This window comes from Xenopus laevis, chromosome 9_10L (assembly GCF_017654675.1).
Source record: "Xenopus laevis strain J_2021 chromosome 9_10L, Xenopus_laevis_v10.1, whole genome shotgun sequence".
Lineage (NCBI taxonomy): Eukaryota > Metazoa > Chordata > Amphibia > Anura > Pipidae > Xenopus > Xenopus laevis.
In genome coordinates this window covers 128,083,400-128,097,031 of record NC_054387.1, presented here as the reverse complement: position 1 = coordinate 128,097,031, position 13,632 = coordinate 128,083,400, and the positions used below count along the sequence as shown (strand labels likewise).

The 13,632-nt window shown below is 38.3% G+C and overlaps 1 protein-coding gene across 1 annotated transcript; it reads left to right on the top strand.

Annotated features, from left to right (window-relative positions):
• The first annotated feature begins 1,285 nt into the window (after positions 1–1,285).
• On the top strand, positions 1,286–11,866 carry LOC121398242. Its single transcript, XM_041577161.1, has 5 exons — positions 1,286–1,479; positions 2,787–3,055; positions 4,710–4,895; positions 5,767–5,832; positions 10,024–11,866. The coding sequence occupies exons 1-5, from the start codon at positions 1,460–1,462 to the stop codon at positions 10,350–10,352; spliced, it is 870 nt and encodes a 289-aa protein (XP_041433095.1). The 5' UTR covers positions 1,286–1,459; the 3' UTR covers positions 10,353–11,866.
• Positions 11,867–13,632: the final 1,766 nt, after the last annotated feature.

The window sequence follows — 13,632 nt, the reverse complement described above, 5'->3', positions numbered from 1 at the left end:
AGATTCTGCCACTCTGATCTCTCTGAGAAGACCCGGTGTTCCAGAGGGGGTACCAGTGGGGGTACCTGTAGGTGTACCAGTGGGGGTACCTGTAGGTGCAGCAGAGGGGGTGCCAGTAGGGTTACCTGTAGGTGCAGCAGAGGTGGTGCCAGTGGGGGTACCTGTAGGTGTAGCAGAGGGGGTGTCAAGGCTCCTTGGGGCTGGCTGGTTTGGCTGGAGGGCCACAGAGCTGTCAGGCTCCTCATCACTAGATACTTTCTTGATTGCTCTGCACCTCCTGGCGCCTCTGCTCCATCTGACGGAACCTCTCGGCATTATCAAATTACTCTTTTACATCACCAATTCCATTACCAACAGATTCCACCTCCTGCTCCAGACTGTGCAGTTTGTCACATAGGTCTGTAATTTCCACCCGCTTTTTAGGCCGGGCCAGACTGTATGCCTTTGCACAATCATGCCTCTTGTTCTTTATCAGAGTCTTTAGGGTAGCAATCTCTGCCTTTTTCTCCCTGTACCTTTGTATTCCTTTAGCCATGTTCTCATGGAATCCAGGGTCAGTTGGCTGCATATTGGGGTTGAGACCAGCAACATGGTCTTTAGACTCCACTTGGGGCCCCTCAGAAACCCCTCCTTTTGCAGAAGCACCCCGAGGCCTAGATGGTGATGAGGCCTGGGACTTTGCTGGATCAGCTTCTTTGGAAGAAACACTCCATCCAGGGCTGCAATTGCTCATTATTGAGTTAACGAGCACACACAAACTGCTCTCTCCACCCAGCAGCACAAACAATCAGGTGAGCACCAGTGGGCGGTCCTGCTGAATTGTGCTTAGTACAGGGGAATACCTATGCTGCCATAGTTTTATGGGATCTCTCTGTACAGACTATGAGCAAACTTAGGGACTGTTCCTGCTGAATTGTGCTTAGTACAGGGGAATACCTATGCTGCCATAGTTTTATGGGATCTCTCTGTACAGACTATGAGCAAATTTAGGGACTGTTCCTGCTGAATTGTGCTTAGTACAGGGAATACCTATGCTGCCATAGTTTTATGGGATCTCTCTCTGTACAGACTATGAGCAAACTTAGGGGACTGTTCCTGCTGAATTGTGCTTAGTACAGGGGAATACCTATGCTGCCTTAGTTTTATGGGATCTCTCTGTACTTCTGTGCTACAGACACAAGTGTAATGTAAGTGTAAGGTCTTTTATTATCATCTTAATGTGCCCTTATCATTCATAGTGTCAGAGGTCAAGGTGTTTTGTCACAGAATGAAAATGAAAGTAAGTAAGAAATGCCCCACAACCCAGCCAATCAGAGAAATGTAACAGTTACACTGACTGAACAGGAAGAGAAAAGAAAAAGAAAATCAAGTGAAAGAAAGGAGAGAACGCAGCAGGAATATAAACGCACTAAGGAAGAGCTACACAGAATAGATTAAGCCAACAAAAGGCAAAATAAGAATGAAAAGGGCAAAAGCAAGGTAAGATTACTATTTTATCATTCTCACTACAGAGAGTCTAGAGAAGGACTGTAAATATCTCTCAGAAAGTGAAGAGGAGACGCAGATCTGCTATGAGACAAGCTGAGTATTTTGTATCAACATTACCCCCAGACTCCTCCCACCGGCTGAGACCAGAGTTTTGGACTTTTTGCAGTCAATACCTAAGATTTATTTATGTCCGTCTTCTTACTTAGAGATACAAAAAAGCTGGAGTTACGAAATTCCAATAGAAAAAAGAGCAGAAAATGAGTATTCACCCCAAATCTACTGCACGGATTCCCTAGAAGGGTGACACAGATCGGAATATTATTCACCAAATTCCAACAATTTTTTGCTTCAGCCAAACGACAAATTGAGCACAAATGATTTGTCCAAATATCAAACCAGATATGAAGCCTAGTGTGCTTCAGAATTAGAATTTACAGAAATCTTAAAAATTGCTTTTATCTTTCAACAAAATAGTGTCGTATTGAGTTGTCCAGAGATTTCAGCTCAAATGTCAGGTGTTCAGCTATGCCAAGTACAAACCCTAGGAATTTGGTTAAATCCAAATCCTGCAAAATACCCTGCAAAAAAATGAATTCTGGATTTGGTACTGCCTAGTTTCTAGAACTGTTATAAATGATAATTCCTGGTTTGCAGACTTTATTTAAGTCTGAATGCCAAAAACTCAAAAAATGCACGTTTTTTTTTTACTATAAATTCCGAATTCCGAGATTTATTATACCTTAAAATCCAGCATCTCAGATCTGTCGAGGTTGTATAAGTCAATGGGAGAGGTCCCTATCCTATTTGGAAGTTTCTGTGGTCTGCTCTGGAATTAGCCCGAAAATCCGACTTTTCAGGCAAAAATCTATAAAATTTGTGCTTTTCTGGAAAAAGTTAGGAAAAATAATACGATTCGGGGGAAAACTTGCCCGATTTTATCGAGTTTGTCCCCGATATGATTAAATTGTGCTTTTCTAATAATAAATTAGGTCACATTGTGGATTCTAGTTTGGTTGGACTTTTTTATTTTAAAAAATCAGAAAAAAAAATTGGATTTTAGTAAATAACCCCCTAAATGAGACATTTGATCCAGGCACCATAAATCACATTAGGAGATAAAAAAAAAAAAACTTTGGCTGATTTCTAGGTTACACCTCACACAAGGGTGGCACGTCGGTCAAGATAGTTTAGCGCAGGGAAATAGCCATTTTTTATGGCTTGTAAAATGTTAGCCAAAGGAAATATAGATCATTATTGGATATAGCATGTTTCTAATTTACACATTTATTTTCCTACAGTTCAAGGCAGATAGTAGGTATCAGCTCCAGATGCCAACAGGATCAGTTTCAGTGGATGATAGATATGCTTACTTCACATTTATCTGAGCTTGTGACAGAGGTGAAGTATTATCCAATCACTAATGAGAACTCAGATGAGTGGAAGAAAGAAGTGAAGGGATGTTCTTTTGGGATCTTATACCACAGTCTGAAACATGGACGGATCAACATTACTGACGTGGAAGGCTCACTGTATGACAAGGAACTTCTCTATATGTCACAATGTCTAGGTGGGAACACATTAACTTCCTTACAATAATTGTCCTTTGGATCTAAGTAAGACTTTACAGAACACCTGTGTTATAAAGATGTAAGAAAAAAATGGCATTGCCAATAATAAATAATTCATCAAAAGTTTTAAAAACAGAGCTTGTATTTTTGCGTACAATTTGGCAGTTTGATATCATGCTCTGCTATCATGTGACTTCAGTAGAAATCCCTTATTAGGAATACTGAATCCAGGTAACATACTAAAAAGACACATGTCCATCAAGTTCAACCTGCCTAACTGTCAGTTGATCCAGAGGAAGGCAAAAAACCCCATCTGAAGCCTCTCCAATTTGCCTCAGAGGGGAAAAATCCTTCCTGACTCCAAGATGGCAATGGGACCAGTCCCTGGATCAACTTGTACTATGAGCTATCTCCCATATCCCTGTATTCCCTTACTTGCTAAAAAGCCATCCAACCCCTTCATAAAGCTATCTAATGTATCAGTCTGTACGACTATGTCCTATTTGAGCACTGGAGACCAAAACTGTACGGCATATTCTAGATGGGGCCTTACCAGTGCTCTATACAGTGGAAGAATGACCCCCTCCTCCCGTGACTCTATGCCCCTTTTAATACAGCTCAAGACCTTATTTGCCCTTGATGCTGCCGACTGGCATTGCTTGCTACAGCCAAGTTTATCATCTACAAGGACTCCAAGGTCCGTCTCCATTATGGATTTGCCTAGTGCAGTCCCATTAAGGGTATAAGTGGCTTGGATATTTTTACATCCCAGGTGCAGGACTTTACATTTATCAACATTGAATCTCATTTGCCACTTAGCTGCCCAGATTGCCAGTTTATCAAGATCCTGTTGCAAGTGCCACATCCTGGATGGAATTAATTGGGCTGATAGTTTTGTCTCATCTGCAAACACTCATACATTACTTACAACACCCTCCCCTAAGTCATTAATGAACAAGTTAAATAAAAAGTGGACCCAATACTGAGCCCTGGGGGACCCCACTAAGAACCTTACTCCAAGTAGAGAATGTCCCATTAACAACCACCCTCTGTACCCGATCCTGTAGCCAGTTTCATATCCATGTGCAAACGACTTCATTAAGCACAACAGACCTTAGTTTAGAAAGCAGTCGTTTGTGCGGCACAGTATCAAGCGCTTTGGCAAAATTCAGATAGATCACATGTACTGCCCCCCACTGTCCAGCATCTTACTTACCTTATCTAAAACATTAGAAACCATTAGAAACATTGCAAAAGTGCTTAGAATAGCTCCCTCATTAATTTTATATTCACTTGTTTTTAAAGTTTACTTATCCTTTAATGGGGAGGGGACTTGTGGACTGCACACCATTTAACGTGTGTCTAATTAATTTTTAATATCACTTGAAAAAGGGACTAGGACCCAAAACATGTCATTATAAACACCAATAAAGTGTGATTGCAGACTAAACATTGCCAATTCCTGGTCTGTTTGTGGAACAAATGTATTTAATATTTATTCTAATAGCAATTCATTAAAAAAAGCCTTTTCCATTTGCTGTATGAATTGTATAAGATGATTCAATCCTTTTCCAGTCTTTCACCTTTGAGCTTTTAGCTCCACAGAGATGGTCACATTTTAATGTATGGTCTTTACTGTTTTGTGTTGCACAGACAAGGAGAATGTTATGGTTGTGTTGGATGATCTAGAACAAACCACAGAGGAGGAAACTAAGAGAATCCTAAGAACCCAGCCCAGCATAAAACATTGTTCATCTCTTCTCCTTCTAACTGCAAAGAAGGATAAGGAAAATTACTTTCTATTCCAGATTGATGCCATTTCTCCACTTCTGAACACAGGTAACACTTAGGGGCAGATTTATCAAGGGTCAAATTTCGAAGCTAAAAAACTTTGAATTCAAAAAGACCAACCGAATAGAGGTCGAAGGTTTTTGGGGGTCGAAGTGGTCCTACTTCGAATCGTACGATCGAAAGAATAGCGCCTTCGATCTACTTCGATTCAAAGTTTTTCCCCCAAAAAACTTCGATCTCTCAAACTCCACCAATTGCCTCCATATAGGTTCTAGGAGGTCCCCCATAAGCTAAAACAGCAATTCAGCAGCTTTTAGGTGGTGAATGGACGAAGTTTTAAAGAGACAGTACATGATAAATTTTCGAATTTCGAAATTGTTTACAAATTCGAATCGAAGTTGGACTATTACCTAGTCGAAGGTCACAAAAAATAGCTCATAATTGAAATTTTTTTCATTCGAAAATTCACCTCGACCTTTGCTAAATATGCCCCTATATGTAAAACTCTCTAAACTCCTTTGCCAACACAGTGGTACCCAAACTGGAAAAATAATATTTTTTGAATAATAAAATGTACTGTCAAAATATAAAAGCTTGTGGATGATATTCTAGTAGTATGGTCAGACACTAAAGAAATGTTTCAGGGAATGATAGAGAAAGCAAATAATAGCCATGAGAGTATTTAAGCTACATATGAATACTCTGGCAATTCTATTAATTTCCTTGATGTCACCATTACTATTAGAAATAGAAAGTTGGTAACAAGTCTGTACCTTAAGCCCATGGATAGGAATATCTTTTTAAGAATCAGACCTGCGCAATATGATAGTGATCTAAAAATATATGTTAATAATAATAATAATTAATAATAATAAAAAAATTAATGTAATTTTGTTTTTTCTTTTTATTTCCATTTTAGTAAAATCCCGCTCATCGTCTGCATTCGCCATTAAGAATACCTCAAGTACAGAAGCAAGGTCATTGTGTGAGTTTCATTTTAGTCACTTATATCCACAATTTTCTGAACAGCATACAAAGTTTCTCCCTTTTTATCACTTCTATATTACATATCGACTGAATATATCCACCACTCCTACAGGCAGATGAGGCTGTTTCTTAAAGGGGTCGTTTCACCTGTATGTAACTGTTAGTATGATGTAAAGAGTGATATTCTGAGACAATTTGCAATTGGTTTCCATTATTTATTATTGGTGGTTTTTGAGTTATTTAGCTTTTTATTCAGCAGCTCTCCAGTTTGTGATTTTAGCAATCTGGTTGCTAGGGTCCAAATTACCCTAGCAACCATGCATTGATTTGAATAAGAGACTGGACTATGAAGAGGAGAGGCCTGAATAGAAAGATGAATAATAAATACATTTGTAGCCTTACAGAGCGTTTGTTTCTTAGATGGGTCAGTGACCCCCATTTGAAAGCTGGAAAGAGTCACGAGAAAAATGCAAATAATTCGAAAACTATCAAAAATAAATAATGAAGACCAATTGAAATGTTGCTTAGAATTGGCCATTCTTTAACACACTAAGGGGCATATTTATCAAGGGTCGGATTTTGAATTGAAAAAACTTCAAAATTCGAATTCAAAAAGACCAACCGAAATTAAGTCCAAGTTTTTTTTGGTTGAATAGGTCAGTTTTTGATTGAATAGGTCCATATTCAGCCAAATTTGAATCGTACGAATTTAAGTAATAGTGCATTCGATCAAATTCGATTCAAAGTTTTTCCCAAAAAAAATTTCCATTTTTCAAAGTCCACCAATTGACTCCAAATAGGTTCTAGGAGGTCCCCCATAGGCTAAAACAGCAATTCGGCAGGTTTTTCAAATTCAAATCGAATTTGGACTATTCCCTAGTCGAAGTAAACAAAAAAGCTCGAAATTCGAATTTTTTTCATTTGAAAATTCACCCTGACCTTTGATAAATCTGCCCCTAAAAATGATTTTAAATATAAACCACCCCTTTAACGCTTTTTGATGCCAGCCGACTTGGCTGCTTTGGTACTTATATTGCCAGACCATTTTTGAACATTTTGCTCTCTTTCACTTTAGGGGCTTTTTATAGGGGGGTCTTTTAGTTTACCCAGGAAAAAATAATATTTTTTTTTTCAGGACAACCAGAGCTTTCAAAATATGCCACAATTTTAGTGTAATTCCACTTCTGTGAAAAGATATAGTCTTCTAAGTGTCTAATAAAATGGGGAAAAAAAACGTATCACATAAAACAAATCTTGAATCTAATTGAATTGGATTCAAAGGAACATGGAGCTGCAGGATAAAAAGTATCAAAGCTTTATTTTAACTGACAAGGAAAATCCAACACATTTTGACCTCCAGTGCTTATGATCAGCCATGGAGTAAACCTTTGCCCCGTTATCGATTACATGCAAACATTAAAACAAAACCCTTGATGAGAAACTATTCTGCTTTTTGTTTCAATGTTTTCATGTAAATGACACCAGGGAAAAGCTTTGCTAAACGGCTGATGCACTTTTAGCGCACAGTTGCCAGGATAACAAACATCTTTTGCCACTACTAGGAAGCGCTATGTCCATGGAAAGTGATGTACAGGAAGATCCACCCCTTCTCACTCACTATACCAAAGTGTGACAGGAAGTGGTCATAACACCTCTTGGCCAATAATACAATTATGCAAATTACAACTATACATGGGCATCTTCCCAGCAACTAGGGAGATCAGGAAGTGTAGGGATTTAAAGCCATAGGAGCACATTAACCCTATGGGTCTATATATATATATATATATATATATATATATATATATATATATATATATATATATATATATATATATATATATATATATATATATATATATATAAAAACATTGGAATATTGGCACTCCCTAAAAAAAGTCTATTAGCGCCTGGGTGCTCGTTTCAAAAAAAATTTATAACAAGAAAAAAAACGCACTGCTCAGGACTTTTTCAAAGCACAAAAAACGAATACATCCACCAAGATAAATACACAATGTTGGCGCGAACCTCCAGTGACATCACCAACGTGAGATGACGTGTACAAAGTGTTTTACCTCCCACCTATAATTAAAACACCCGGTGATTGAACTAATCGTGCACCCATTGTGGAGCTCATCGAACTTCATATCTATTAATACCCGTGACTCATGTGTAAGTGACTTCCTCTGTCATGCAATAAATTATAAACCAATCCTGTGTCGCAAACTATCATCTCATAAATTTTATATATAATTAATTATAGTCGATCTCCCAATGCTGTGAGCTCCATGCTTCAGTATACAGCGCTGTGACACATCCTTCCCACTAGCGCAACAAAATAACAGTTCTATATCTAACAACAATGTAACTAAATATCCACCTGTGTCAATGTATAAAACAAAACTTTATAACTCACTCCTCGTTATCTATTTTACGAGTTGTCCTCTACCACAATATAAATCCCCAAACCAATAGATCTTGTTTCCGCACAGTAGTCTCAAGGTCCAGAAAATACGAATACAGCTTTACTCTAAAGCATATGTATTGCGATCAGTCCAGGGCCAAGGGTACATTCAATATTTGTTGCCTAATTAATAAATTCTACTATCAGTGTTGTCTATATTTTGTTTACATCTCACATTAATCATAATTGCATAGTTTCCACCTTGTTAGCATAATGTCCATTGTCACAGGGTCAGGCCACACTAACTCACCTTCATCCGGGAGGTGTGTATGCCTATTGACTAGCCCAGAGATTGCGGTTGGAATACTCGTTCCGCGTCAATCAAGTGCACTGCTCTCGGCCGGTGCCTAAGTCCACATCATGACCCTCATTTTATTACATGGTCACTAGTAGAAATGCAGGAACATCGTAGGGACTGGTTCGCTCAGGTGGATTGCCCACCCTCTCCTATATGGGGGTTCCTTACCAACCCTTCATTCCTAGTAAAGGCCCCTTCTTCCTTCACTGAACTTGGCCCCTTCGTAGTTATACGATATGTCCCTGGTGCCAAACTGTGCGGAAAACAAAAAATCCTCAAGGTTCTAGACGTATAGAGGGAAAACACAATCAAAGAAAAAGGAAATAAAAAATAGAAATGATAATTTTTCCCGATTGCCTCCTCTAGTGGGTGGGGGAACATGATCAAAAATCATGCACCTAATGAATGTTTCTTCATCAGGAAGTGTTGAGCCACCGGTGTATCTGCTTTTCCCGTCTCTAAAGCTGCCCGAATAGAGGCACGGTGGTTCCCCAAGCGTTCACAGAAAGTCGTAATCGTTTTGCCCACGTAGAACAAGCCACATGGGCATTTGATAAAGTAAATTAGAAATTTTGAAGTGCAAGTTAATTTATGTGTTATTTTTATCAGTTTCCCAGTGTGTGGATGGTTGAACGACGAACCAGTGATCAAATTATTGCAGGTTGTACAGGAGGGAAATTTAAAACATCCCATTTTCTTCGGGTTTAGCCACATATCAGGGGTTTTAACTTGGTAACAATGAATTGGATCCGTCTTTACTAATACATCTCTTAAGTTTCTGCCTCTTTTATAAGCTATTTGAGGACAGTTTCTGAATATAGGATTTAATGTTCTGTCTCTTTCCAAGACTGTCCAATGGTTTCTGACCGCTTGAACTAGCAGATTATTTGATTAAAATGGAGTCTATGGGAGATGGCTTTTCAGTAATTGGAGCTTTCTGCATAACAGCTTTTCAGATAATAGATCCAGTATTGGACTGGGGTGTCAGTGACTTTAAGTGGCTGGCTGCCCCCCTAAAAAATGTCTCATTTTCTTCCTCCATCTCTGTAAATGGAGGAGTCTAGGAAGGGTTCTAGAGTCTAGGGGGAGAGGGCTTTGATTGGCAGGGCCCATGAGGTTCAAGGCCCACCAGGTTTTTTCCTGGTGTCCTGCTGGCCCAGTCCAACCCTGAATGGATCCAAATACCTGTATTAGTGGGAAGTCACATCTAGGTACGTGTGCACCTCTGATGAACTATCCTACAGTAACCAATGATTTTAGTGCACATCTGAAGAACGACAAGACAGTATTTAGGCCAATGAGGGTGGTAATAACTCTCCGATCATGTGAATAGAATGAAAGTTCCTCTTTATAAGACACAACCCATTTGCTCAGCTTTTAATTAATTGTACCAATTATTACTCACTTGTCATCCTTTGTTTTCATAGGTGATGGGGATTCTACTGAAACTCATGTGAACAGAAGGGGGCCTGGTACCACTCGTGTGAACAGAAGGGGCCCTGGTACCACCCCAGCAAGCATTTCTGCTCCTGTTGCAATAAGTTTAGGAGCAGATGCAGCACCAATTAACAATCAAGTCGTTGAAATGTTGACCCGGGTATTAAGCAGTGTGGAGCAAATAACCACAAAGATATCCAACCAGACAGAGCAACTTGAAGAGTTTAAGAAGGAACATCAAGCAAATATATCCAGACTGAATCAGCAGTTTGAGATATTTAAGAAGGAAGTGATTCAACAGCTTCAAGGTTTGCTCTGAGTGTCGGCAAATCCAATTGGAGCAGGGGCGGAACTACAGGGGGAGCAGGGGGTGCGAGCGGGCCAGGGCCCGCACCCCCTCAGGGCCCCCCGGCAGTCCTCGCGCCGCATATTCCCGGCCAGTTCCGGGTGTACGGAGGGGGGCGGGGGCCCGGCTGCGCGTCCTGCGCCAGGGCCTGCCCCCCTCTAGTTCCGTTTCTGAATTGGAGTGAGGACAAATTATTGCCCTGAAATCTTAGATCACAATAGATCACAATACAATATAAACATAATGGGCTTACACGAGATCTACTGAAGCAACTCAATTGATCTAAAACATTATAGTAACTTTTTAAACACAAAAAATCCTCAGTTCATATATGCTAAGAAGAAATTTGTGTGTTCTTTATATATTCAGCCAGAGTTTGACCAATGGCAACAAAACTTATCAAGGTACATCCTCTCACCCATGACTATGTCAACAAGTACTATAGGTAAAAAAAAAACATTAGGCCCGTCCATGCAATGACCATGCACATATTTTGTTATTTCATGTTACCACTAATCACTAAAAGAAAAGCAACAAACCTTCAAGGGACTGTCCTCTCATCTGGAAGAAGGTTAATGTCTACTATTTGTTTGCAATTATAGATATAATTACAGCCTTTATCTAGAAGTATTCTTTCTGATTTTCACCTGATGATGCACAAACTTCCACTGTCATATAATGCCAGTAACATATTGACACCCAACACCCCACAATGATTTTGTGTTTTGTTCTAAAAAATGAACTTACATCACTAAAAGATGGCCTTAGTAGTTCATTAGACTAGTAGAACTCAACATATTCACCCTGAAGAGATGGAGGGGTGTTGATAGAATCCTTTAGTTATGAAGAACCAAACTGCATTGGACCATGTTCCATGCAAGTTTACAATGACTACGTCTAGCCAGATAGCCAGATAAACCAAAACATACCAGAAGATTTAGCCAATCAGATGAGGTGAGAGGAGTTCTGTTGGAAAGAGTGATTGCAACTAATTAGGAACCTGCTTTTATTGTCCCTGTTGACCAATTTCTTCAGCTAACCTGATTTTTTAGAGGTCACTAGAAGCCATATCTGCTCCCCTATGAATTTTAAAAGGGTTCTAAGGAATCACACCACAGATAAAAGACAAGGAACTGTCTGTTAAGCTTTCCCTGATAACTAGACCTGTGGACCTTTTACGCCCCAAGACTGGGTTCGAAGTTTATAGAAAAATGTAATAATCAAAAAGCAAAACAAAAAGAAAGAAACTCCCCTAAATAAAACTACACTATGACCAAAGTTATTTATCAATGTTTGAATTTGCATTTTTGCCACGATTCAAATTATTTTGCACAAAAACTCACAAATTTGAATTATATTTTCAAAAACTAAAATGTTTGGTATTTATTAAGCACAAACAACTTGAAAAATGTGAATATAAAACTTTGTCATCTCAAAGTTTGAGAGTTTTATATAAGTCAATTGGAGTTGTAATTGGAGAAGTAATTTTTTTTAATTAGACATTTTCACATTTTTCAAGTTTTTTTGAGCTTGTAAACTCACAAATGTGAGGTATTCAAGTTTTTTCCCCACAATTGTATATAATCGAATTCTTTATATTCAGATTTTTTCATAAATAAGCAAACATTTGAGTTTTTTAAATTGTAGAAAAAAATAAACCCAAAAGTTTTAAATGAGCAAGATTCGTTATTAATGTATGTATTACTGATGAAAAAAATGTGCTTATTAAAGGCTAAAAACATTCATTAAAAATAGCACAAAGGGGTAAAGTGAAATGTTGGACCCCCTCACAGAAATTATAGTGATAGTCGATTCTGAAATATAAGTGAAACCAAATCACATGAAACCAATATTAATGTTATTTTTCTTTTTGATTATTAGTGACATTTTATTCTCCGGGAAGCCCCCACCAATTTTTGATTTTTAATTAATTATTATGTGAATTGATTTGAAGAAATAAATGCGCAGGTAACTAGTTATTGACATCATCCAAAAAAAAAAAATATTGTGGTGCCCTTAAAGGGATACTGTCATGGGAAAAAATGTTTTTTTTTCAAAATTCAGCAGTTAATATTGCGACTCTATACTGAAATCCGCTTCTCAAAAGAGAAACAGATTTTTTTTATGTTTAATTTTGAAATCTGACATTGGGCTAGACATTTTGTCAGTTTCCCAGCTGTCCCCAGTCATGTGACTTGTGCTCTGATAAACTTCAGCCACTCGTTACTGCTGTACTGCAAGTTGGAGTGATATCACCCACCCTCCCTTTCTCCCCAGCAGCCTAACAACAGAACAATGGGAAGGTAACCAGATAACAATTCCCTAACACAAGATAACAGCTGCCTGGTAGATCTAAGAACAGCACTCAATAGTAAAAATCCAGGTCCCACTGAGACACATTCAGTTACATTGAGTGGGAGAAACAACAGCCCACCAGAAAGCAGTTCCATCCTAAAGTGGCTCTTTCTGAAAGCACATCACCAGGCAAAATGACTTGAGATGCACCTACACACCAATATTACAACAACAAAAAAAATACACTTACTGGTTTAGGACTGAAATTTTACAGTATATTGTAAAGTGAATTATTTGCAGTGTAAAGAGTGTAATTAAGAAATAAAAAATACACCATAAAAATCGTTACAGAGTCCCTTTAATCTTGTCAAAATAGATTATTCCAGCTATTGGGTTTATGTTCTGCAGGCATCCAAAGGGGTTAATGCTCTTTCTAGTTCCTTCAAGCATTTCTTCACCAAAGGTTTTTCAGTAATAACATAAAAAATATAATGAGTGGAAAGAAAATAGGTTCGGAGACATTGCTTTGTGAACTAGTAATTTTACTGTTAATTGGTCCCCAAGCTCTAATGCTTATAGTCATAAGAACTTATTCCTTGGTGTAACCCACTAAAATCCACAATATACATTTTCCAGAGTGAGAGAGGTATAAAATATATATCAAACATGGGAGACATTATGTGGGACAATTGACGTACAGCATATGAATGATTTAGGAACTTACAGTAAATGGTGACCAATCTAGAAGGAATTACCATAATGCTTGTTTTCAGATATTACATTAAAAAAAGAACAGAATTAAAGAAATTTAATGACACATATTTTTTCCATATTACCACCCAACAAACATTAGAATGAGTTTTATGTAGCAACATAGGAAGCAAACAGTAATGGCAAGATATAATATTACGCTTGCTAAAAAATTCACCCTACTTGGCTTCTCCCATCTCCCTCATCT